This window comes from Parasteatoda tepidariorum, chromosome 4 (assembly GCF_043381705.1).
Source record: "Parasteatoda tepidariorum isolate YZ-2023 chromosome 4, CAS_Ptep_4.0, whole genome shotgun sequence".
In the NCBI taxonomy this organism is placed as follows: Eukaryota; Metazoa; Arthropoda; class Arachnida; order Araneae; family Theridiidae; genus Parasteatoda; species Parasteatoda tepidariorum.
The window spans coordinates 6,371,143-6,397,223 of NC_092207.1; the positions used below are offsets into that span (position 1 = coordinate 6,371,143).

At 29.3% G+C, this 26,081-nt stretch overlaps 1 protein-coding gene across 5 annotated transcripts in view; it reads right to left on the reverse strand.

The window, feature by feature from the left end:
• The window catches only part of LOC107437331 (STAM-binding protein-like A), a 33,126-nt gene extending 10,594 nt beyond the window's left edge, over positions 1-22,532 (reverse strand). The window contains exons 1-7 of one of the 5 annotated variants that reach the window (XM_043050275.2): positions 22,412-22,532; positions 19,891-20,100; positions 16,253-16,328; positions 13,159-13,251; positions 8,167-8,459; positions 5,992-6,190; positions 4,768-4,905 (exon numbers count right to left, since the gene is read on the reverse strand). In XM_043050275.2, coding sequence (XP_042906209.1) covers positions 4,768-4,905; positions 5,992-6,190; positions 8,167-8,459; positions 13,159-13,251; positions 16,253-16,328; positions 19,891-20,072 — 981 coding nt within the window. In that variant the 5' untranslated portion in view covers positions 20,073-20,100; positions 22,412-22,532. Of the gene's footprint in view, positions 1-4,767; positions 4,906-5,991; positions 6,191-8,166; positions 8,460-13,158; positions 13,252-16,252; positions 16,329-19,890; positions 20,101-21,690; positions 21,795-22,260 lie in introns of those variants that run through there. The other 4 variants (XM_043050272.2, XM_043050269.2, XM_043050270.2 and 1 more) reach the window with 4 other exon arrangements.
• Positions 22,533-26,081: the final 3,549 nt, after the last annotated feature.

Sequence of the window (26,081 nt, forward strand, 5' to 3'; positions counted from 1 at the left end):
TTAACCCTTTCGAGCCGACTGTCACATATATGTGACAGCAAGAAACGCGCTCACTTCCCGGCCGACACACCCGCGTGTCAGAGAGTTTTCTCGTTCACCCCCGACCGTCACTTATTTGTGCCAGCGTTTCGGAACGTTTTAAAAAATGAAATTTCTTCCAAAAGATGGCATTGTATGTCCATATGGTTTCAGATACATGTAGATTTGACTTTCTACTCAAGATGAAAGTACATTCACGTGGTTTTTAGGGGAAGGAGTGGAGGGGGGGAATGTTTTATGAGGGCTCTTTAAATTAGCACGTGATATTTATTTACAGTAAGTATGGGAGTTTTTTTTTTCTCTCGCTACTTTCGATTTTCGGATTAGTTTTTAGTGGATAATTAGATCTTGTAGGTTTGAATTTTTTTTCTTTTTACCGATAGAATGTCGAAGCGTCGAAAAATTTTAACTGAGCTGGAAATAGAGGAAATTATGCAAAATATTTAAACTTATTAATATTTATATTACATTTAAACAAGAAATAACTTAAGTAAATAAAGTATCCATAGAAATATATATAAAGCATATGTCACTTAAATACTCTACAGAACAATATTAAACAACGCGCTGATATTTCAGTAATTTCATGGAATTAGGCTTAACATCGAAAAACCCTCCAGCCTTGGGGAGACACACACTAGAGAGACTGCCGGCCTCAGCGGTAAGCGCGCTTTGCGTCGCGAAAGGGTTAAGAGAATATTGTAATATTGAGAGAAGAATAACATTAATTCATATGAAAATTCGTCGGGACCAAGAAACATTATCGTAATAGAGGGAGTTATTGTTGTATCGGATATCGTAGTAGCGAGAGTTCACTTTATATATATATTCAATCACACCATATATATATGGTGTGATTGAATTGGCTATTGCCATAGAATCAGATCACAGAAAACAAGATTCCAAGATTATAATAATAATATGTTCTATATCAAATCTTATTCAAATTATCTAATATTCTGTTATTCTATTTACTAAAAGATTTAAGAATTTTAACCCCCAACTACGCAAGATGTGCAATTTTACAAATGGGGACTTGCACTCCAAGAAGAAGACCTCCCATACCCACACATGTGACCTGTGACTTCATTGCTAACTATTCTTTATCAGCAAAATGGCATATTAAAGTTGAGCTAAGTTTCTCTACATAAGTCAGAATGCTAATTAAGAGTAAGTAAATTAATTACAGAGTCATATTGCACATCAAATTCGTTGAAATAAAATTCTTTCATGTCTACTTCCTTTACTTAACTTAAATTTATTATTTGTTTAAGTATTTTATTGTAATCGTGATATATTTTTGTTTTTTTGATGCACAATTAGTTTGTTTATATTCCACAAGACTTCGTGCCTGCCTTTGTGTTAAGTCTCTGCGTAAATATATAGTGAAAGAATTAAAATTTTTGAGAAAGAATCTTCGCGAAAGAATATAGAATGTGTCACTTAAGGGAATTGGGGATTGGCTTATTCAAAACAGAATGGAAATAACAGTTAGTAACATGAACAAATGCCACATTTTAACAACCAATCAGGATCGAGACACCCACACTACATCACATGCTGGTGTCTCATTGAAGATCTGTTGGGTGAAAAGTGATTATCAAAATTTTTTGCGATTCAGATATAAACAGATTTTCATATATTATATATTTGCCATCACATGTTTGAAATTCAAATATTTTTTGATAAACATTTATTTATTAGTTTTATTTCTAAACATATTTATTGATAAATATTTGTTAGTTAATTTTTGATTTTTGAACAATAGGAGAAAAATTTTTTATAAGGTGTGCATTATCATTTTTTACTCCTTCATAAATTTTTTATTTAATTTAGTCATTTTAGTTCAGTTAGTTTTAAGTGCTTTTCTATACTATTTTTAATAATGATATATATATATGTATATATATATATAGTATATATTAGTATATATATATATGTGTGTGTGTGTATTTTTTAATAATTTTTTACTTATTTATTATTTTTTTATTTATTTATTCCTTACTTTCAAAGTTTTGTTAGCCTCTTAATACTGACCTGGTAAGCTAAATGGCATAAAAAAAATAGTACAGTAACCCCGAAATGTCCCAGATAAAAAGTGGCAACACTTCCAAGGGTCAAAAACACCATCCATTGAACGAAGGTTGATATTTTTTAATTATTTATTTTTAAAATAATTATTTATGAAAAATATTTCTATGAAATAGTTATAAACTATTAATTTCGCAATAAAATTTAATTTTTTTTTAAAAATTGAATTAAGTAATAAAATTACTTGGTTCAACTCACTTAAGAAAATATTTATGCGCAAAAGAAAATTTTTTAATACATACAAGTTCTGGAATGACCACACTTAGTACATATTTTCAGAATAATTTTAAAAAAATTTGGTCCAACAGTACGTACAATGAAGATTATTTATTATCAAAGACCATGTACATAATTTGCATCTAAAATAATAAAATGAAGAGTTTGTCTTTCTGTATGTCTCTCTTATAACTCCAGAACCATTTGTTTTATTAAAACAAATGGTTATTGTTATTGACAATTGTTATTGAAATTCAGACAGCGACTGTAACTGCCAATTTTAGCCTTCATCCCAAAATTTGCTTGAAATTTTCACTTAAATTTTTCAGAAAAAGAGTCTGAAAATCTTATTTTCTCATTAATTTAGCATTAGTCGCTGTTTCAAATTAAACTGTAAACAATTCCATTTTTATTTTCAAATATTTTAAAAGTAACATCATTCATATTTGCTAGTTCACAGTTTTCATTGTCTCAAAAAAGAGTTATGGAGTTTTTTGCATGTTCTTTAATGATTAATATTCGAATATTCGCTTTATCAGATAAACTAAATGAGTAATGTGAATGTGGTGGCATGCACAGTTTACTTCACCTAACTATTGTTTCGAACGTTATATTACACAGCATTTTTATTTTGTTTATAGTTATACTTTTAAAATGTTTTTCTATAAAACTAAATTTACAATCCGCGATAATTGAAATTAAAAAAAAAAAAAAACAGTTCGTCCTGAAAAAAAAAACTAAAGAAGAAATAAATAATTTTTTGGGAGAAAAATTAAGAAATCATAATATTATAATTGACGTTAATGATGCTTAATTAAATTTGGTTATAGATTCTATTGATGCAATGGTAATTAGTGTAGTTTTAATTAATAGGTAGCTAATAGAGATACAATTTACTAAATTAGTATATTTGGTACCTATTAGAATTGCATGAATACTGTGTAGTTTTATAATAGATACTATGGAAAGAGATTTTTTTTACCGCATTCCATAAGTGGTAAGCAAGAAAAAAACTGATTGTGGTTAATTTTGACTATCAAGCCAAATAATACTGAATACAGTAAATTTTCATTTTGATAGGATAAACTACTAAAATTGTGCTTTGTTCCATCTTAGCGTGGATTTTACCACAGCATCTTACCACAGGAAAGGGCAGCAAATAATAAATAAATAGAACTGGGTTTATTTCAGCTTTATTTAATGTGTTGGTAAATGCCTTTCAGTTTTGTGCATAATTTAAATGTTATTTAGTACTGATTTAAATGTTATTTAGTACTGATTTATTAGTTATTTACTCTTTTTTTCACTCTTAACTGGAATTCAGCTAATAGGGGTCTGTTTAGGTTTTATTAAGAGGCACCTATTTTGTGAAAATTTAGACATAATTTGTGATATTAAAAAATCATAATTTGTTTTGTTATATTAATATTATATTAAAAAAATTTATAATAAAAAATCAACACAAGAATATGGTAAAGGAAGAAAATATTTGCAAAAAATGTCACTACAAATAAAGATCATTTATGACTGGTAAATTTCTACATATTTTTCTCCATATATTAAGAAACCATTTTGCTATTTTTGGGCTAAAAATTGTATCTAAATTACAAAATGCATAAATCCATAAAAATCATTGTCCATAATTACATTTCAACTTGAATTTAATAAAAGCATGCATTTAACAGTACTGAAAGTTATTTTAATTATGAGAACATTTTCAACTGGGTCATACAAAAAAAAAAAAGTTTCACTGAGAAAAAAAAATGGTTCATAAAAAAATAAAGTTGTGTTAGAATAAATTTATAATTTGTTTAATAATGTTTGAATGTCGACTTCCTGTAGAGAGTTTATAGAGGGAGAGCTTCATTGTTTCCTTTTTAAAAAACTCAGAAGAAGTAAAAGAGCTCGCTTCGATATGGCGTAAGTGTCCGATTCTGCTTAATACATTGCACTATTTGACTGGACACGTAACACCTTTTCGTAAAAGAAAGCTGACAGAAAAGCTCCTCTTTTCCATAGATTGCTATGAGAAAGGGGTTCACATTAGAACTTGCTTTTTTACTAGTGAAACTACCCTTATTTCTAAAGTTGAATTTGAGAAGGTACCGCTAAACAGTAGTAAATTTACCCTGGACAGACCACTGGCTAGTTATCAATGAAATACATTGTAATGATTTGTATTTAAGAAATTGCGACAAAATATTTTATGGAGTAATCTTTATTTTAAAAAGTGCACCAGAAAATCTCTTGTTCCCAAATCATAATTTCAAGAAAATTGTAAATCTCAGTTGAATGCATTCAAATAGTTTTTTTTCATAAGTGTCAATTCCTTCCACTCAATTAGTTATAAATTTGGTTATCTTTGTAATAAATAGTTTAAACAAGAAAGACTCGGTTCATAATTTAGAAAAAGGCTCTTACATGTATCCAACCAATTGTAATGAGATCGTGTTTATCTTGATACAAGAAAACATCTTCTTCGTCATCCGTAAAGCAAGAGTCGGCAGTTCCACTTTGTTTTGGTATGATTAAATGCGTCACCACCAACTGATTGTGAGACTGGAAAAAAAATGTACAATAATATTTGAGATATCACAATTTTGAAATGCTTCTTTTAACCAATTTAATAAATTTCTAAAAACATGGAGTTACAAATTTATAAGATAGAATAGATCGATAAGATAGATCAATTTGATAGATAGATAGATCAATAAGATAGAATGTTCAAAGAAAGCTACTAGCACAGTACAGTCAGGGTATCTGTTACAATTTAGATTTTTAAATTCATGAGTTTCCATGAATAATTCCAAGAATTTTTCATGACTTACCGAATTTACCATTTTATCCGACAAAAACACAACAATAAATTTAAAAAAGCATTATAATAACATTAATTGAAATGATAGATATAACCAAAACTGTTATAATCTGCGCCCGTTATTGATTTTAAACTTTAAAAAACAGAGTAAAAAAAAAAAAAGTTGAAGCAATAAACTAGCTGAAAAAAATACACAAAAGCAAATAATTAAATACAGTCAGATATATTTATTATTTAAAGTTATTTCTTAAAAGTAAGTGTAATATAAAAAGCCTAAACTAGAATTTTAAATTAATAAAATGAATAAAATAATTCTGAAAAATCACGGAAGTTTAAAACATAAATTTAAAAAATAATTCACTCTAGAAATGATGATCTTTCTTTCATCTTTTGAAAGAACAACATAATTTTTAAAGACTAGAATAAAAACATTTTACGTTTCAATAAAATATGACTGTGAGTGGGGACTTTGTTACAAACACTGTGAAATTTGGAGGAGGAGGGGGGAGAGGTAAATTCCATTTTTAAAATTAGATTTTTCGGCGACCTAAATCCATGACTTTCCATGATTTTTTTTTAAAAAATAGTCAAAATCATGACATTTCATGACAAATTTTGTTCAATTCATGACTTTCCTTGATTTTTATGACTTTCCAGATGAGCGGATACCCTGTACAGTCAAATATTGATATCACATAAATGCATTTCTAGTCAGATAACGTGACCACTTTCTACAATGGTGAAACACAAAATAAAAAGCACAAAGTAAACATATTTTGAATAATAGGTTAGTTTCTTTAGAAAAAAGAATGAAAAGGAATAATTACCATTTTACCTGTGAGTATTCCACAGGTTTCAATATTGGACTCTGTGTTTCTCTTTGCAATATTTAGAAAAGTTTCAATTCCTTTTGAAGGCACTTTAACAGTTCGAAGGCCATGAGTAAATTCTGTATCAGAATCTAGACTCAAGATAGAACGAGGTTTCGTACTGCGATCAACAGTAGGCAAACTTTTTGAGGATATCCTAAAATAAACATTCACTATAGGATTACAAAAAAAGTCAAAATGAAATNAAGCTAATAAAAAAAAATAGCTCTTTGGCAATGTTTCTGCCATTTTGCAATGCACCAGGAAAAGTAGAATCTAGACTCAAGATAGAACGAGGTTTTGTACTGCGATCAACAGTAGGCAAACTTTTTGAGGATATCCTAAAATAAACATTCACTATAGGATTACAAAAAAAGTCAAAATGAAATTAAAGTTTAAAAAAAATTATTTTGAACCAAATAAAAAAAAAAGATATCGGTACTTTTATTTTAAAGTTTTAAATAAATTAGAATGTTAATAAGAGAAAATTAATTAATTCACGCAATCGAAGATGCACACATACTCGTTGTTTAAATTAAAAACTTACAATTGACTATTAAAACTTGAAATTTCAAAGTTTTTCAAAGGTTAAGAGTTTTGACCACCATAGGAAAACACAAGAGATTTCTCATTAATATTCTAATCAAAGTTCTAAAAAAATAAATGAATACGTAAATTTCGTTTTGTTCAAAGTTACATTCTTTATTCGAATTTAACTCTAAAAATTAAATTACTACAATAAAAGTCAAAATTAAAGAACTGCAACTTTTTTTTTTGTAAGTATAAAGGAGATAAGATATTTGCTAATTTTTGCTGACAAAAGGAGAAATGAGTCTAAAATTGTCAAAAATATGCCTGCTTAAACAGTTTATGACAAGATGCGTTTTATATATTACAGCAACTAACAATAATAATGGGGTAACTAGAAGGTCTGAGCCCCGTGGCAGAATTGCGGCAACACAGAGACATTGTTGCAGAACGTTTCAGAGTTTTTGCAGAAAGATTTTTCATTTGGGACGGGAAAAATATTGGTTTTCATTTCTGCATAAATTTTCAAAAAATGTTTTCTTTTTTCTGCAGATTTTTTTCAAAGATTCTTGCACATCAGAGAGAAAAGAAATAATCATGATTTTTCTATTCTGATTTGAGATTTTAAAACAAATATCGGTAATGACTGGTTTCAGCTAGAATTTCAAATTAATATTATGAAATAAAAAATTCACAAATTGCGGAACATAAACTTACTTGAGTATCACTTTTTTAAAGAGTCTTATTCATGTGATTTCGTCGTCGATCTTTATTTTGAGAGTTTTTGAACAGATTTTACGATTTTTAATTTATTATCATTTAATTTATTTACGAATATTAATTTGTGTAATGGCTTACAAAGTTTGAAAGAGGAAATAATTAGTGTATTTTTCCACCTACAAAATGCAATATCGTCTATATTAGAATTAAAAAAAATATTACTCTTACAATTAAAAATGTTTATACATTTTTATTCTATAATGTCTTCTGTAAACAAAACGTTTCTGTTACTTTAAATTATTAATTTGTATAATTGAAAGTATCTTTGAGCAAAATATTAGTGCTACGGAAGTTTGACGCAAAAAGCCCAACAAAATTCTGCCACAGGGTGTTTGCGCCCTTCCATGTGCACAGCTATAGTTTGTTCACGTTGGCACTTCCACCTTCTCCGTTGAAGAGGTCATTTCGATGCGGAGTAAGAAGAGAAGCGTCTCCGCGCTTGAAATTGGACAACCCTTAATGCGCGCCAAATGCAAACAGTGAATTAGTTTCAATCACTTACTTCGATTTAATGTCTGCTATTATACCTTTCGTTACTTTAGCTATTTAAATATATTGCAGCATTCAGTCTCAAAAAGGACAAACTATTCACTCAAAAGAGAGAAATATCATCAAATTTATGAAATATTTATTATTAAAAAAGGCACACAAAGATTGCTAAATAAATATTTTTGTCATACGATCGCCAAATAGCAACCTTGTTCAGGATTGCTCACATCCTTCTCCCAAAAATAGCATCATCGGATACCACATGATGAAGATAGAGCCAAGTGCCAACTCTTGGTGAACGAACTATACTTAAGTTAAAAACTGATTGCAACATACACTGGAGTAATATGAGTAGAAGAATCTAGAGATGGCTGCGGTGGTGCAATAAGAGCTGTGGAATCAATAAAGGGCTGCTGTGGTGCAATAAGAGCTGCGGAATCAACAAATGGCTGCTGTGGTGCAATAAGATCTGAAGAATCTAAAGAGGGTTCCAGTGAGGAGGGAGGTCCAATGGCTATTTCCCTGCCATATGCAATTCTCCAATTCTTTTCTTTTTCAAATTCCTTTCTAAGTTTTTCCCTTTCTTCCTCTTTCTTCAGTCTTAACTGCTCTTCAGCTAATATTTTATCCTGCATAAAAACAAGTAGTATAAAAAAAAATTTAAAGCCAATTCCTACTTATATCAACAAAGAAAAATTTTATTTTAGTTACTATTTATTACATAATTACAATTCTATCTCCCATATAAAACTAAAATTAATGAATTAAGATTTGAAAAAACTGTATTAACATCAAGTTTCATTCATTACAAGTTTAAAAAAAATGTATTTGAACTTGAATAAAAAATATTTAATAAACGATTGAAAATGCGAACAAAATAAAGAATATATATAGAGAGAGAATGTGAACTAATAGTAGGAATTGGAAAAAAAAGGCGGACCACACGTGCTATCACGTAATGTTCTTTATTGAATTTATCTGCGACAGAGAATATAAAATAATTTAATATTTAAATGTGCGCAATAAACTATTTTTTTTTTGTTCAAATAGAGTTATAAGGCATAAATTATCACTGATGTTATTTTCAAAATATATGAGAAACTGAATCACTTATAGTAAAATTTAAAATAATGACTAATGCTTAACCCATCAGAAAATTCCATTTCGTTTTTCGCTCCTCCCTATTTAATGAATGAATTAATATTTGAAAAAACTGTAGTGAGAGTGTGAATTAATAGTAGAAATTGAAAAAGCAATTCTGTTATGCAGGAGTTATAAGCTAATAAAAAAAAATAGCTCTTTGGCAATGTTTCTGCCATTTTGCAATGCACCAGGAAAAGTCTCCAGTATTTTATTAACCAGACACTTTTTAGGCTTATTTCAATCAGCCTATTATTATCAGCCTTTAGGCTAAATAAAATGTGTGCTAAAAAATACTCAATCAGACTAATTATACTAAGGTGTGATGACAGTAAGGTGACAGTAGAGCGCCGATAGGTAAGGTGACAGTAGAGCGCCTAAGGTAAGGTGACAGTAGAGCGCCGATTATCCGAACTGCTCGGGACCGAACGTGGTTCGGATAATGAAAAGTTCGGATAATTGGAAAGTTGTTTAAAATCAAGTTTAAATGATTATTATTTGTGCACTAACTTCCCTTCACACTTTTTCTAGGCTTGGAACTGGCAGTACTATCTAAAATAGCTCTGGCGCAATTAAAAGTTTTTTTTTCTTCAATTTTTAAGTATTTTTTATTTATTTTTTTTAAAACTTTTTTTTCGTTTTGAATTATTTTTATCATATTTCAGCTTTTCATAATTTTTTTTATCAATTTCTGATTTTACCACATTTTTCTTCATTTTCCATTGCAAAAGAAATTCAGCAAAGACTTTTGTTTCAAAGAAGATATTCTTTTTTGAGCATCCGTATCCCTTATTCTTTTTAAATAAATCAACTGAACTGGATCAACATCATTTTGACGTTTTAGCCAATTTATTGCAATATCTAATGAATTGCCTTCTTCTATATGAGATGGTCCACTATCTTGAATTTGATCACTTACTTCCTCCTCTTCGTCTGTGGAGTTCCGATTTTCATTCAAAATTTCAACAACAATTTCATCATCATTTAAAATTTGAAATCTAGGGTCATTTTCAGTGTCTCGACACCAGTCTTCTATTTCTTCTGCTGTATAACCTGGCATCTTTTCATCGGGAAGATCAGAACCAGAAGCTTCATCCAGAACCAGAAGCTATCCAGAAACTTCAGTTTCGTTTATTTTTTGGTTAAGAATGTTATTCCAAGGTTTAAGATTCCAAGCACAGTAATCACTAATTAACCATAAGTGATAAGTACGCATCCCCCAATTGTAGAACTTCAGCACATATCTATTCATAAACTCCTTCCTCATTTCAACCATTGTAGACTGTCAAACTGATGATCGCATTTTTGGTCGATAATTTTCAGTTGAAGAGGGCTAAAAGGGTATGTAGGTTTAACTGTATAACAATACATGTATGTATTGGCTACTATAAGAAAACTGCTTAAAAATGTTGTAAATTAAATATGGTCTTCAGATGCAGTAGGTATTATTTATTCTTCGAAATTTAGAAAATTGTCGATAAGTTAAAAAGTATTCTGAACTTCAAAAAAAAAAGAGAGAGAGAGAAGAAGAAGCGAATTTGAACATGGTTCGGATAATAAGGGTTCGGATAATCGGCGCTCCACTGTACTTTTTAAAAGATTATTTTTAATTCTTTACTAGTCTAAGCTTATTGCAAGATTAATAAATTAGGCTAAATGGATGAAGTATAGTCTAATTAGGCTAAAATTATATGGAATCACTGCAATATACTAAAATGTCTCAGGCTGATTAAAAAATACTGAACACTTCTCAAATGATCCTAACACATCGTAACAAGATGATGGCTATTAGAAAAAGGCAAAATTATTCAATTAGCCTTTGACATATACAACAGGACAAAATAAGGATATTTTGCTAGTTATACCATTTTTAAGTGTAACCAATTTTTAGAAAAAAATTCACTGTTTTGTAGGTATATCAGGAAAATTTAAATGAAAATAAAGACAATATTTTATTTATTACATGCAATTTTTCATCAGAAATCTTTGATTTCCTTGCTTGTAAAATATTAATTATTAGATTTTTAAACAAAAAATATCATTAAATGAGGATTTCACTAAAAATAAGACATTTTTATAACAAATAGTTGTACAAAATTTTAAATTAATATGTTAAATAAAAATAACTAGTTACTGTTATTGACAATTCTGAGACTGGTACTTTTTTGGGTATGATGCAAGAATTTTCCAGGTTTTTGTAAAAAATTTCAATTTTCCCTCACTGTATCCTTTCTTCTTAGAGTCAAAATAAAATTCCCTCACATTTACAGGTTTTCCTTCTTCTTCCTGCCCCATGGAATTCTGATTTTAAAATGATTTCAAAAAAATTTTCGACATTAATAATGTGAGGCATTTCTTTTGAAGCCTATCTCTAAATATTGTAAATTTTACAATGTAAAGTGTGCCAAAAAAGAAGCACCCCTTTGAATAACTTTTGATCTAATGATTGGATCTTTACGTTGCAGGACTCAATCTTAATGGTTCAAGGGGGTAAGCCCAAATATGCTAGTAGTACAGACGACATTACGAAGTAACAAAATCAGAGACAATGGATCTAGATTTTTTTAATGGATTGGGATTTCTGACCTCCAAAATACAGGGAGTAGTTGCAATCTGGGAAATATGATCCCCATAGTTTAGTCAGGAGAGCGAATTCTCAGGAACTATTCAACCAATTTTGCTTATATTTTTGTTTGCTATGTAAAATTACATACTTATGCATAAATGAAATAATAAAAAATAATAAATATTTACTAAAATTTATTTTTTGCACAGAATTATCATTGGGCAACTAATTTCATAATTGGGTGCAAAAAATTTTCATTTCGCTTAAAAAGTTCTAGAGATAGGGCAAAATATACAAAAAGTAAAATTAACATTGAAGGGTCCAAACTTTCGATTGTTCTCCTGGCCAAACTATGAGGACCTTATTTCCCAAATTGCAGCTACCTCCCATATTGTGGCGGTCAGAAATATAAATCTGTTAAAAAAAAGAAGTTTATTCAGAGAAAGTATGTTTTTCTGTCTGATTTCATAACTTGAAATACCTCCTGCTCTAATTAATTAGCATATTTGACATTAATCCTCTTGAACCATTAAGATTGAGTCGTAAAAGGTAAAGATCCCATCATTAGATCAAGAGTTATTCAGGGTGGTTCCTTTTCTTAGAGCACAAAACAAAACTAAACTCAGCGGCGCGACAGCCCATAGAGGGCCAAGGCCTACTGTGCCCATCTCAGTTTTCTTGACCTTGGGCTCCGGGGTGCAGGAGCAGATGTTCCGGTCAGGTGGTCAACCGAGCGCGGAACCCCCAGTGTTTAGTCCCCAAACATGCTTGGTACTTATTTATCGACCCACTGAAAGGATGAAAGGCTGAGTCAACCTTGCTCGGCCCGAGGATCGAACCAGGGACCTGTGGCACGACAGCGCGAAGCGCTACCGCTCAGCCACCGGGCGTCTCTTGATTATATTAGCCACTATAAAAACAATCTATACATAATTTTATACACATTCAAGACTGAGTTGCTCATTCTATTTTTTTGAATTAATAATTACCTTTTTTAATTATGTAAAAAAATTAAATTAATTATAATTTTGAATTAAACTATTATTTAAAAAGGTTATTGAGTGCACTTTTTAGATTTAAATAAAAGTTATTTATGAAAGCATATTCTACAAAACATTATTGATAATATCAAAGTTATACAAGATATGAAAGAATTTGCGACAAAAAGATGAAAATAAAAATAAAAGAAAAAACATAACAGTGTATCATCTCATTAGAGCACTATGGGTTTCAAAAATAAAAAAAAATTCTTACAATTATAAAATGGTCATAATTTTATATGTATTAAAAAATAATGACAACAAAATGCACACGGTGTATTTCTGACAAAAAAAAAGTAGCAAATGGTTAGCTACACCTTTCTTTCATTCCTGGAGCCTTTGAAAAAAATTTCCACGTCATTCTTCTTTAAATTCATGGTTTAAGTAAAGGAAGAAAACAACAAAACATAATAGTATGCTAGCAAAAAGAGAACGAAAACAATGCTTATTAATCAGCAAAATAAAATTAAAATATCATTTTTGGTCTAAAAAATTATCACAAAAACAATTCAAAGTAGAGGAATTTATTTTTGAAGTTTCCCTTATAACAATAGCACAAATGCATTCATTTAAAATTTTTACCTGCTCTTGTTTCCATTTTTCATATTTTTTTGTATAAGATTCAGTTATAGCAGCTTTTACTTTCATGGCTACATCAAAAATTGATTCCAATTTCTGAAATAGAACCATTTAATGTAGGCATCCACCAACCAATTAATTAAATTAGGGGTGCACAACCTGTGGCCCGCGGGCCAAATACGGCCCTTCAACTACTGAAATGCGGCCCGCGAGAGCTTCTAAACACAATAAAAAATTTTAAAAAATGGCAATTTTTAATCGCACTTTTAAGTCATCACGTTTTGACACAATCAATTTTAACAGATTTAGTAAATGTACAAATGTACGTTTAACGCGCTTTCTTTAAGCCGATTTTATCGTAAATATAAATGATTTTTTTAAACAGTTATTTCTGCTTTTCTACATGATTTCGAAAATCACGTATTTTTATTACGACGCGAGTTTCAGATCGCAAATTTAAATAATCACTTTTCGTGCACTTTATTTGTGACGATTTCATCTTAAATCTAAGTGATTTTTTATCTTTTTTTTTGCAATTCTTTCTTCTTTTCAACAAATTTTTTGGGCAGTTATTGCGATGCGTTCCCACGTATTATAAAAAATTCCAATTATTCTATTACGACATGCAAATTTTAAATCATGCATTTGACACGCTTTATTCGTGCTGAGTTCAGCATAAATATATTTTTTCCCAATTATTTCTATACTTTTCCACGTGATTTTGATGATTCCTTTATTTAACTATGATGTTATTACGACACGTGATTGTTAATCGCGCAATTAAATAATAACTTTTTGATACGGTATTATGGTACAATTTTATCGTAAATCCTAGTTATTTTTCAATCGTTTTTATTTTCTCAACGAATATGATTTGGTCGAATGTGGTAACGAATTGTGATTTGATCAAAAACCAAATATTCGGCAAAAAAAAAAGAAGAAAAAATCGATTGAATGNATTTCTTTTCTTCAATGTTTATTTATTTTGATAAATCTATTGTTCATATGATAAAAATAGCAAGTTTTTTTTTAGTAAAAAAAAAGTACAAGTTTTTTTATTTTTGAATGAGTCATTATACTACTAAGTTATTGATATTACTAAGTTTATTGATAAAAAAAATGGAACGCTAATGTTTAAATAAATATTACTACATTTGTCATTAACATGTCTAAATACATGTGCGGCCCTTCATTAGCCAACCTGCTGTCCAAGTTGCCCTTCACTCAAAAAGGTTGTGCACCCCTAAATTAAATGAACAACAATTTATCTGAAACATAAATATTAATTCCAAGGAACGATTGAATATGGTGCAGTTTGAACTCTAAAACAATTTCAACAGTACATTTGAAGATGCATTAGACTACCTTTATAATGCAAACCTTGGAACACGAGGCTTTACATCATACAGAATTTTGTTGTTAACTAGATCATTTTATGTATCAACATTAAGCTAAACAATTAACTATTGCTACATATATCTGGAAAATATAACATTTGAACGTTTTTAAAGAATTTTTAGTTTAATACAAATTATTTAAAACTTGTGCACTTAAGTATTTCATATTTGCATGGAAAAAAAACTAAAATTATATTATCAAGAACATTAGAATTAACATCAAAAATGTAGCAATGTTGATTTGCTTTAGAGATTGTGATCACACTTAGCAAATAATTTTTCTTGCAGACAGTGAATAGTANTTTAATTCAAATTATTTAAAACCTGTGCACTTAAGTATTTCATATTTGCAAGGAAAAAAAACTAAAATTATATTATCAAGAACATTAGAATTAACATCAAAAATGTAGCAATGTTGATTTGCTTTAGAGATTGTGATCACACTTAGCAAATAATGTTTCTTGCAGACAGTGAATAGTATGGCTCATGACCACTATCAGAAATTTCTTCAATATGATTTTCATTGTTTATACCTGTAAAATCAATATGATCTATGGAGAATTGTGCTTCATAGAATTGCATTATAATGTAGAGATTATGAACATAATGTGAGTATTTTTATTACGAAAAAAAGGAAAACTAAACAAATTGATCTGATTTTTAATCTTTTCTATATTATACCTTTATTTAAAAAAACAAACTTAGATTATAGCATCATTGGTTCATGCACTAGGCAAGGTGCCTTACTGCATTTTGTCAACAAAAAAATGTGTATGTTCATAGTTTATTTTACAAGTTTTTAATTCATTAAAGTGTTGTGGTTAAATATTTTTCAAACAGCAAGCATTTCACAAACAAGGATTCAAACAGGCATTCATCAAATTTTAAAAATCTTTTTTCACCCAAACAAGATTTCTTTTGTAAAACTTTATAGAAATCACATTTACAAGAAGTGGTTATAGCAAAAGTTTTGCAATGAAATAGAGTTTCTCCTATGCTGAGTAAAGGGATTTTTCTTGTAAGGCAATAATCTATTTTAAATTGGCTGGGTAAAAAAAATTATTAAAAAACCTCAGAGGTAAAAAAGTTGGAATTCATAAAATATTAGTATGGTTATTCTGTAATTTGTAAAATTGTGAGCAATAATCATCTAAATATTTGTAGAGTAATTATATACAATATTGTATGCTAATTGCTGATAAAACGCAAATTTTACCGAAATACCAAAGTTATTAAAATTTTTAATTTAGCAATAATTTCACATTATCTTTGGATAGTTTACTTATTCAAAAAAAAAATGGAGCTTTTAATAACTTATTTGTTACAGAAACATATATTAAGATAATCTTTTTTTTAATGGATATACTTCGTATAATACTTATACTTTGTATAAGGCTAACATACATTTTGATGAATGCTAAAAATCTTAAATTTAGATGAAGGAATAAGAAAAGTAGCTCAAACTTGCACCCTCTTTTTTTCTAAAAAAAAATAACGATAGTAGGACTTCCAACAACTAAATTAAATTAAATTTATCAGCAGCTGTTTTTATTCCAGGGAATGTAGGTTTATAAATTATATCTCATAAAAATACCTGCAAAATGATATCCTGTCTAAACTTTAATTTTTAAGTGGTAAAAAAAAGGAATGTTTCTAACTGGAATGGTTTTTAAAATAAATGCAACATAAGAGAAATTTACCTTTCTAGTCTCAAATTTATCCTTGTCAGTTAAAGTCCGATATTCTGGATGCTTAGGTATCTGCTCCACAAACAACCTTTGTGTTAAAATAAATATATTTTATTAAAATATAAATATATACATAGTTTTTATATTTTATAGACAAATAAAATGAAAAATGAATAGGCTATTCAAACATAAAAGACCATAAAAATTCATGAAAAATGTATTAATGAAAATTAATGAATATTGAAATTGGTTGTCATCGTTAAATTACAAAAGTCTTAAATAAAAAAGTAGGTTTTAAAAAGTTTTTCTTCTTTTATTACCTGGAAAGTTACAATGAAAGTCAAACAATATTCTTCACTGAGCTTAGTCACAAAATGCTACTAATCACACACATGAAATTCTCCTGATATATTCAAGTGCTTGTCTTTAAAGTACTGAAAAGCCCTCTTGTTTCTTAATTGTTTCAAAATTTTTTTTAATTTTTTTGCAAATAAGATGATAAGGGGCAATAACAAAAGATTAAATTTGAATCTCTGGATATATATGTTTGTGTGTGTATATATATACAGTGAAACCTCCAGTTATAGACACTCCTGCAAAACGGATATATTTGTAATTCCCCGAGAATCTTCTATGAATAAACTATTATGTACATTCTCCGCAAAGCGGACACTCCCGTATCCGTACGCGGACAGCCATTTTGGCCATGAAACATTATTTTCAATCTCTTCAAACTGGACACTACATTTTCTAAATCGGAAAAAAAAAAACTATTTCTGCTTTAAATTGCAAGGGAAAAAATGCGACTTTTCATTATTGTTAAAGCATGTAAAGTTTTTGCCTTATCCATAACTAAAAGTATTGTTAAGCTATTTCACTACTAAACAATCAATCTTTCTCCTCTGTCACCTTGCCTTATGGAAAGGAAAGAAAATGATACTGCTTTCCTGAAATTATTCCGACAGCGGCATCTTTTGATCTTTTCATCTGGACCACATAGGTTATAAGACCCCTCAAGTTGAAATGACATCTGAAATGCTCTCAATGCTTCTTCCCCATTGAAAATTTCTTTAATTTTTCTTATCAATTTGAAGACTGTATTTAACACAGTTGGGATAAAAAAGAGAACAAAAGTACAATCTTTGAGGTGTTCATATAAATGAAACATTTATTCAGACACTTGATAGCTGATGAATTGTGAATAATTAACTCCATAGGTCCTCATGACTTACAGGTATGCATTGCTTTTTTATTCTTTGAATCCTGGGAGGTTTACTTTCAAGAAGGTATTAACCACGTTCCTGATCAAATGATAGGTTGGTGTAAGGGAATGTGAACCTAATAATTAAAACCAACTAAAAACTGAAAGCAGCTATTCGGTATCATATGTCTAACTTGAGTATCTATGCTAGTAAAAAAACTATATTTATTTATCTGTTGCTACATCTAAAATTATGTATTTATATCAAACTTTTTTTAAATATTTTTATCTTTCTTAAAGTTTAAATAAATATCCTTGTAGATAGTTATTGTGGATTATTTATTTCTACATCTTTGAAAATATTCTAAAAACAATTCACGTTGTTGCGTTAAACTTCGTTATTAGGGTACCCTTCCCGTAAATGGACAACTCTCATAAACGGACAATTTTTTCGGTCNCTTTATATATATATATTTAATATCGATAAAAAAGATTTTACGGGAGAGGGGAAAATCAATAAACCAGGAAGACAATAATGATAATGGGCAATAACAAAAGATTATAATCTCCTACATCAAAAAAGTTGGGGGAAATTATCACTAAAAACTTAGTCCATCTGAAATATTTCACAAAACAAAGACTTTAAAGTTTCTTTTGTCTAAATTTGCATTAAAATGCAATTCCAAAAAAAGCATAGCTGCCAATCGATGTAAAAGATTTTACAAGGGAGGGGAAAATAGATAAACCAGGAAGACTTTTGGCAACCATAAAAAAGCATAAATTCTTAATTACATATGTTTGAATCATTGATAAGTCATGGAAGGTATTTTAAAAACTAAGTATAATGCACTAAAACATAACTGTTGCTGTCACTAAGAAAAAATTTTCCTTGTTGACTGTGCAGGATATTACAATATATAGAAATATATTTAGTACCACCTTTTGTACAATTTTTTTTTTCTTTTTTGGACCACAGTATTCAAACTTGTCTAGAAAATAAAAAGTTCAACCACAAAATAACTGAAGTGTTATTTTCTTCAATGTGAATAAAAAAACAATAAAAAGAACCTTTATTTTTACAAATTGAGCTATGCATATATACAAATATTTAATAAAATTTGCCAACAACAAAAATATCAGGAATGAGGCAATTCGCTGATTAAATCAAAATTCTTGTGAAACAAGATTGGGCAAAAAATATCAAAAATAAATATTAGAGAGCATTAAAAAATCTCTTCCCTTTCTTTATTTTTCATTGTTGATTATTTTTTGCCATTATTTTTCTTTGTAATTGTTGAATGTATAACACATGTGACACAAAATATATTATTACTAGCATTTATTAATCCCAGAAAAATTTCAACTTTTTGACAACTTTAGTGTCTTTAAATGAGAATCTTGTTGATAGAATTATTTCTTCCTGTTACTCTCGGATTTTGCAAACATTTGGTCGGAACATATCTTTGGTGAGTAAACATATGGATAATAGACACAAAGTAAAAAATCTCTTAGATGGTTTAAATACTAGAAATACCTTCTCTAAATACTGAAATTACCATTCGCAATGCCTTACCAAACAAAATAGCACTGTGATTTCAAGTGGTTGAGTGATTTATGAGAGGATATATGAAGAATCTCATATTCTTATACACATAGATTTTTGAATAAATTGAGCAAAAGGGATGTTTTATAACAGGGTGGTAGGCATATTTTTCAACAAAAAGTTAGCACCTTTTAAGTACTTTTTAAGCACTCAAAAAATATTTTGAATCACTTTCCAAAAAAAATCATAATTAGGATTGGTGCAGTAAAAAAAATTACTTTTTTCTCTCGTTTAAAGTTATTAATTTGTAAACATGAAATCAATAAAATTCAAAAACATTTTCAAAAACTTTACATAATCATGACAAAATAACTAGTTTCTGATAAATATTGCAGAGAAAATTGTGATAAATCATGCATTTTTTGTAATTTAGAATGGCAATCGATACGGGAAAGAGAAATCTCTTTTTAAAATATAGAAAATTAAGCACTTTCCACAAACCCCGAATAAAAAAAAGCACCTTTAGTAGCTTTTAAATAATGTAAATCAAAAATAAGTACCTTTAAGCACTTTTAAAAAACCCTACGCACCCTGCATAATTTTAAATGAATGAAATTCCCACAGTTAGATGTCTATCTTTCTTCAAACAGCTTTAAATAAAAAATTATCAAGAAATTTGTTGAAAATTTTTAAATTCAAGTTACCGATGAAAAACCTTAAAGTAAAAGGTTTTTCAAACATTAAACTTACAATTTATTAAAAATATTCCACATTAAACATAGGATTTACATACGATAAATAAGTTTAACTATAAATATGCATATATAATTCCTAGAATCTACAGTCAAAAGAAATAAAGTTTTGAACTTATAATAATAAAGAAATGTAACGAATAGTTATACTTACGTTGTATATTTAGTATAGAGAATAAAAGCATTTTCTAGTTCTCCTTCATCGAGATACATCTTTGCCATCTTCAGCATTTCAGAACCAGATCTAAAATAACGACCAATTGGAATATGAGGATTAACGGTAACACTGCTGGCAACCATGGCCAAAGCTTGAATATGGCTCTTTGGATCCTTCATGTTTTTTGCTTCAAAAGTTTATTAAATGCTGAAAGAAAATGAAATAAATATGTGACATAATGACAATTTTTTGAGAAAAATTCTATTTTTTACACAAAGAAAGCCCCCCAAAAAATTTCTTCAAGAGTTGTTTGTGATTTAATAAGGCCAAGAAGGTTACAGTTTACCAATTTTGTAGCCAACAACATGATAATAGTTGCAATATGGTCAGTAATACCTACAAGCTGTCTTTACTTTTGCTGCTAGAGATTGAACCTCAGTTTTTTCACAATGATAGCTCAGTGCTTTAACCACTGAGCCGTACCAACTTATAATTATAGAAAAGCTATCCATACTTTTCTCCAAAGATCTAGTTATCTTTGAAGCAAATGTGATTTTTTAAAAATTTTATATTTAAAATTAGATATACTATAAAGGTTTTTCATTGTTGACTCATTGTTGGTTTTGCAAATGGGCAAAACTGAGAAAATGTTTCCCTATCTAATAACAGAGAGAAAACAATTTTATTATGCAGAGAAGACTGCAGATTAAAACATAACTTTTTAAAAGCGGAGCTGTCAGTCGGTCAAAATAAATAAATTATTAGAAAATAGTGAAATATTAATTATTTATTTATTATTATAAAAATACAGATGTCTAATAAAAAGAAGTATACAATCTATTGTAACTTTGCTCTACTATTCTCTTTATTTGCTCTTCTTGAAGAAGCAGAAACCCCATCAGTTTCCTCTTGGCTGGATTTCTTATTATATAATTCAATGAAAATAATAAAAGTCAATGGTAGCCTATAGCAATACATTCATTTTACAAAAGGCTCAATTTAATATATATCTGTGTGCGTGTGTGCTAGTAATTAATAGATTAATAGCTTAAGCTGGTTAAAATGAGTTAAATCCAAAGGCAATTTTAATATGAGTAAAAAACATCTTAAATTATATTAATTTTTTTTTTAAAAAAAAAACTAAATTATTTCTGACAATATTTGAAAAATAGCATTTCCAAATATATAAAAGTATTTCCAAAATAGCATTTCCGAAAATGGCATTAATATTTTTTGGAAAAATAACAAAAGAAATTTTTTTTAACATAACATAGTTTGCATTTACAACAAAAATGTATTATCCCTATGAGCTAAGTATTTTTAATATGGTCCAAGTAATATTCTAGAAATTTTAGGACAAAATACATTTTAACCTTTGAATATTCTAAAAGAATGTATATTTTACAATCTATTAATATTTTAATTAACATTCCCATAGATACTACTAATGATAATAAAATATAAATCAAGTTTAGAAAATCTGTAAGCTACACATAAATTCCTTTATTTTTTCCAATCTGCTTCTTAATAATCAGTCCCAAAAATATTTTTAAAAATTTATATGATGGTATCCAAACATAAGCATGATACTGATTACTGTAATATTGTGCGCAGCACGTTATTAAATTGTCATTTGATTTTTAAACCCTTGTTATAAGCACAAATATTAACATTTTATAAGCAATAGCTCTTTTTTTTTTTTAATTCAAGCATCTATTATTTCAAAGTTTCTCATGAAGCATGAAAATGTAATAAAATTAACAAGTACAAAACAATTCAAAGATGTCATATTCATACTTTTTAGATGATTATTTTCTTTATAAAAACGAAAGTGGTTTTCATCAACTAATTTTCATACCAACCACAATATTTTTTTAAAATCGCATGGTTACACATATAACCTAAAAAAATTATGAAGTATGAGTTTAAACTTGTTTTAATGGGATTGATTCTGTAAAGAACCTATGCAACCAAATAGCAGAAAATAGTTTTTAATTCTAAACAAAGCTATCCAAATGATAAAACTTAAATTTTAGTATATTTGAGTAAATCATTGTGCTGGAATGCTAAAAGAGACAATTGAAATCAAACGCTAAAATATTTTTAAGAAATTAAATTAAATAATTAACAATCATCATGTTTGAGTGCAACACGAAAACCTTAACTATAAAAATTTTATACAAATTTAAAAGAAGAAAATTAAACAAACTCTCTTGAAATACCAATTAATTAACAAAACTCTCATGATATACTAAAAATAATATATAGGCTAGAGTAGCAATTCAAAATACGTTTTATCGAAAATTTAGGATTAAATCTATCTTAGGAACTTATCTATTAAGTATTTTAACATTAGTCAAAATTTACTTTAAGAAAAATCATGATTAATTCTCTTTATTTGAAACAAACGCACTTGTAAATTTTAAATTTAAATCATCGGAACCTTTTTCAAAACTTGCATAGTTTGCAAATTTAATCATATACAGTCAGGAAATAACAATTTTACAGAACAGTTTACATTTGCATTTTATTCTTATTACAAGCAAACATTTCGCCTCAAATAATGGACAAACAAGGAAATAGAAAATAGGTGGTTGCCTTTTATTGGCATTTGGACGAATGTCAGACTTTATGTTTATGTATATCACAAGCTTATAGCTTACTTTGTTAATAAATTTTTATGTTTATGTGTACAATAAGCTTATAGCTTACTTTGTTAAAGCAGAAGGTGTGGTGTTGCCAACAGCTTTTTATTTCTTTTTCCAGCCCTTTCGAAAGCTTTGCAAATCGCGATCGCAACACTCGAATACGCCATCTGGGGAGAGACCGGTTTCATGCCTTTAGCCCTTCTCCCTTCCCTCTCCTCCTCTTTTCAGTTGTATAGGATGTTGTTGTTGTTGTTAATTTACGTCGCACTAGAGCTGCACAATGGGCTATTGGCGACGGTCTGGGAAACATCCCAGAGGATGATCCGAAGACATGCCATCACAATTTTGATCCTCTGCGGAGGGGATGGCACCCCCGCTTCGGTAGCCCGACGACCTGCACGCGAAGTCGAGCACTTTACGGTAGAACAGTTTAACGAGGACCAATACCGCACACCCTCGGTCCCTACGCAGACTGATCCAAGTGGTCACCCACCCGCACACTGACCGTAGCCAGTGATGCTTGACTTCGGTGATCTACTGGGAACCGTGTCTTAACGATCAGTCCACTGCGGGACTCAGTTGTATAGGAATGTACTACGATAATTTCCCTTTTCTTAATATTTTTCCTTTTTATTTAATAAAAATATTTTTTAAAATTTTTATGATACTTTTCTTTAGAACTATGTTTAATGCAGTTTTCAGTTCCATATAGTTTTTCAAGTTAAAGTATTTTAATCTATGTGAAAATCTAGAGAGAAACTAACGTACTTCCTTCCTCTATGACTTTCCACACGCTAATGGGGAAAGCATGTGAAGTGTTGCCATAGGAAAAGAGTTCTGCTCTACGCCACCTGCAGCCCATTTCGATCGCCAAAAGCAAGGCCTTATAACGGGCACTGTTATAACCATGGTTATAACATAAACAGTGAATAGACAGCGCTATCAGATTATTATTATTATTATTTATTTTGAATGGCGTAAATAAGATATTTATATTTAATTTGATTCGTTTTTAATCATTTAAAAAAAAGAGCCTGCAGATTTTTTTAAATGTATTTCTTTAATACTAAATCAATATTACAATGATTTATTTCCGTAAGTATAATAAATAATGGAAATATTTTCCAATTGCATTACCTTTTATAAAATTAATTACATTATTTTGATCTTTCCGTTTAGTTATTTTCAATGAAATTAATATGAACTAAATAACAACTAAATATGAAATACACAAATAAGAATCCTCATCACTGTTTTTTTTTAATAAAAAAATTATAAATCGACCATTTATTAACCGGTTTATTGTGCTTAATTTATCGTATATTTCTGTCCAATAATCTTACTCAAATAATTATTAAGTTGACTTTATTTATTGTTCAGAGGTGTGAAATATTCTTAAATCGTATAGAATTAATTTTACATTTTACGTAAGTTTTCTAATAAAGCTAAACTTTTGCAATTTTTAAGACAATTGAAGACCAAGGGGAGAAAATAGTTTTTGTCCACGAAAGCTGATTCCGAGAAAAATCGTATTTAAAAGTCGGATATTGTTAAGCAACTAATATCCAGTGTAATCGTAAAAATAAAAATATACGTGAATACCACAAGCAGTTATTTACATTTAACAAAAATTTTATAGTTAGCAGCGTCATCTATTGACGAACCTCGAAACTAATTTAAAGCCATTTTAAGCTAGCTTTGAAGCAGAAAGCAACAAACTCTACATCTCTCCCTACTTCCCTTTTTCTTTAATTCAGTTTTTAACTGTCGGGTTTCTTTTGAATAACTCTCAAAATTGTTTCTGCAATTTTATGACAAAATATTAACATTTTGATAGAATAGAAAATATTTGCAGAAGCAATAATTTAAGTTATTCCCCGCTAGGAGTGTAGCTATTTAAATATACAAACACTTTTTGTGTTTTCATATTTTTAAACAAAAATAATAAAAGCAAATTTAATAATAAATATTGAAAACGTTATTGCTCTGTTTAATTCTGTATAGTGGATAATATTAGTTTGAAACTTCGATTTTGTTATTATATAATCGAAACAAAAAATTTAAGTATTTATATTATGAATTTTTAAACCGATTATTAAAAATAACTAACTTACTGATTGAGACCAACTTCTTTAACATCTTTCTTTTTCTACTTGCAGGTAAACAGAAGCAAGATTTTTAACTGCTTTCATTGTAAATATTGTAAACAAAATAAAAAAATTAGTTTTTGTATGGTATCTTTCTCCTTTTATTTCTTTTTTTCTAAATGAAGTTTTAACGAGTAATAAAATACAGTTGTTACAATTTGCATCATGGCAAAATAAAGATCATCTTTAGTCCAACAGTTAAAAACTTTGATATTTGTTTCGATTTGTAACTTAGTTGGTAACTTTGCAGTATAAATTTATGCACTTTTTTCGCAAAATGGGATTTGAAGGTTATTTTTCAAAGGCTTCGTCATCCTATGAAATTATGCTTTTTTATCAAATAATATGCTAGTCCCGCAGTGGACTGATCGTTAAGATACGGTTCCCAGCAGATCACCGAAATTAAGCATCACTGGCTGCGGTCAGTGCGCGGGTGGGTGACCACTTGGATCAGTCTGCGTAGGGACCAAGGGTGTGCGGTATTGGTCCTCGTTAAACTGTTCTACCGTAAAGTGCTCGACTTCGCGTGCAGGTCGTTGGGCTACCGAAGGAGGAGTGCCATCCCCTCAGCAGAGGATCAAAATTGTGATGGCTTGTCTTCGGATCATCCTCAGGGATGTTTCCCAGACCGTCGCCAATAGCCCATTGTACAGCTCTAGTGCGACGTAAATTAACTTCTACTACTCCAAATAATATGCTATTTTTATAACTGCCGTGAGTTTGTAACAGTTACTAATGACTGCCAGGACGTTCTAAATCAAAATTCTAAACTTCCTAAGGCTTTAGCAAAACGTCAATACAGAGAAAAGCTGCAGCTTTGCCAAAATGAAATGCGTTTATGGTTTAATTTCTTTTTTAATATTTTAAACATTCCTCCAATGCTGCATTATCTGGGGTCATAAAAATTTTAAAAAAAAACTGCGAATAAGGCAGTGATTTTGATAGTTTTCATCAATTGTCTATCAAATTGGCGATTTTTAAGTAAGTTTAATAATTTTCAAAATATTTAAACTATTCGTTCATTCTAAGGCCCAGATAATTCTTCATAGCATGATGATATATATATTATATCCGTTTTAACAGCCGACCCAATATTGGCTTTACGATTACTAATGTTCAACTCCGTAGCCTTGTAATTTTGAACCAATACAGAAGACAAGGAAACTCCTGGACCAGTACCCCCAGAGGTTTTGATTTGTTGTGGGAACATGGAGGACAGATTAACTCGACAGATTTAACGTGCATCAGTCACCATTTACTACTCGGGGAGTCTTTGGCCAGCCTGGGATCGAACCCTCGAATTCTCAGACATGGGCCCAGTGCCCTACCAACCAGGCAATCCCGGCCCTGAGATGATCTATATGTATAGTTTAAAATCATCGTTTTGCTTCAA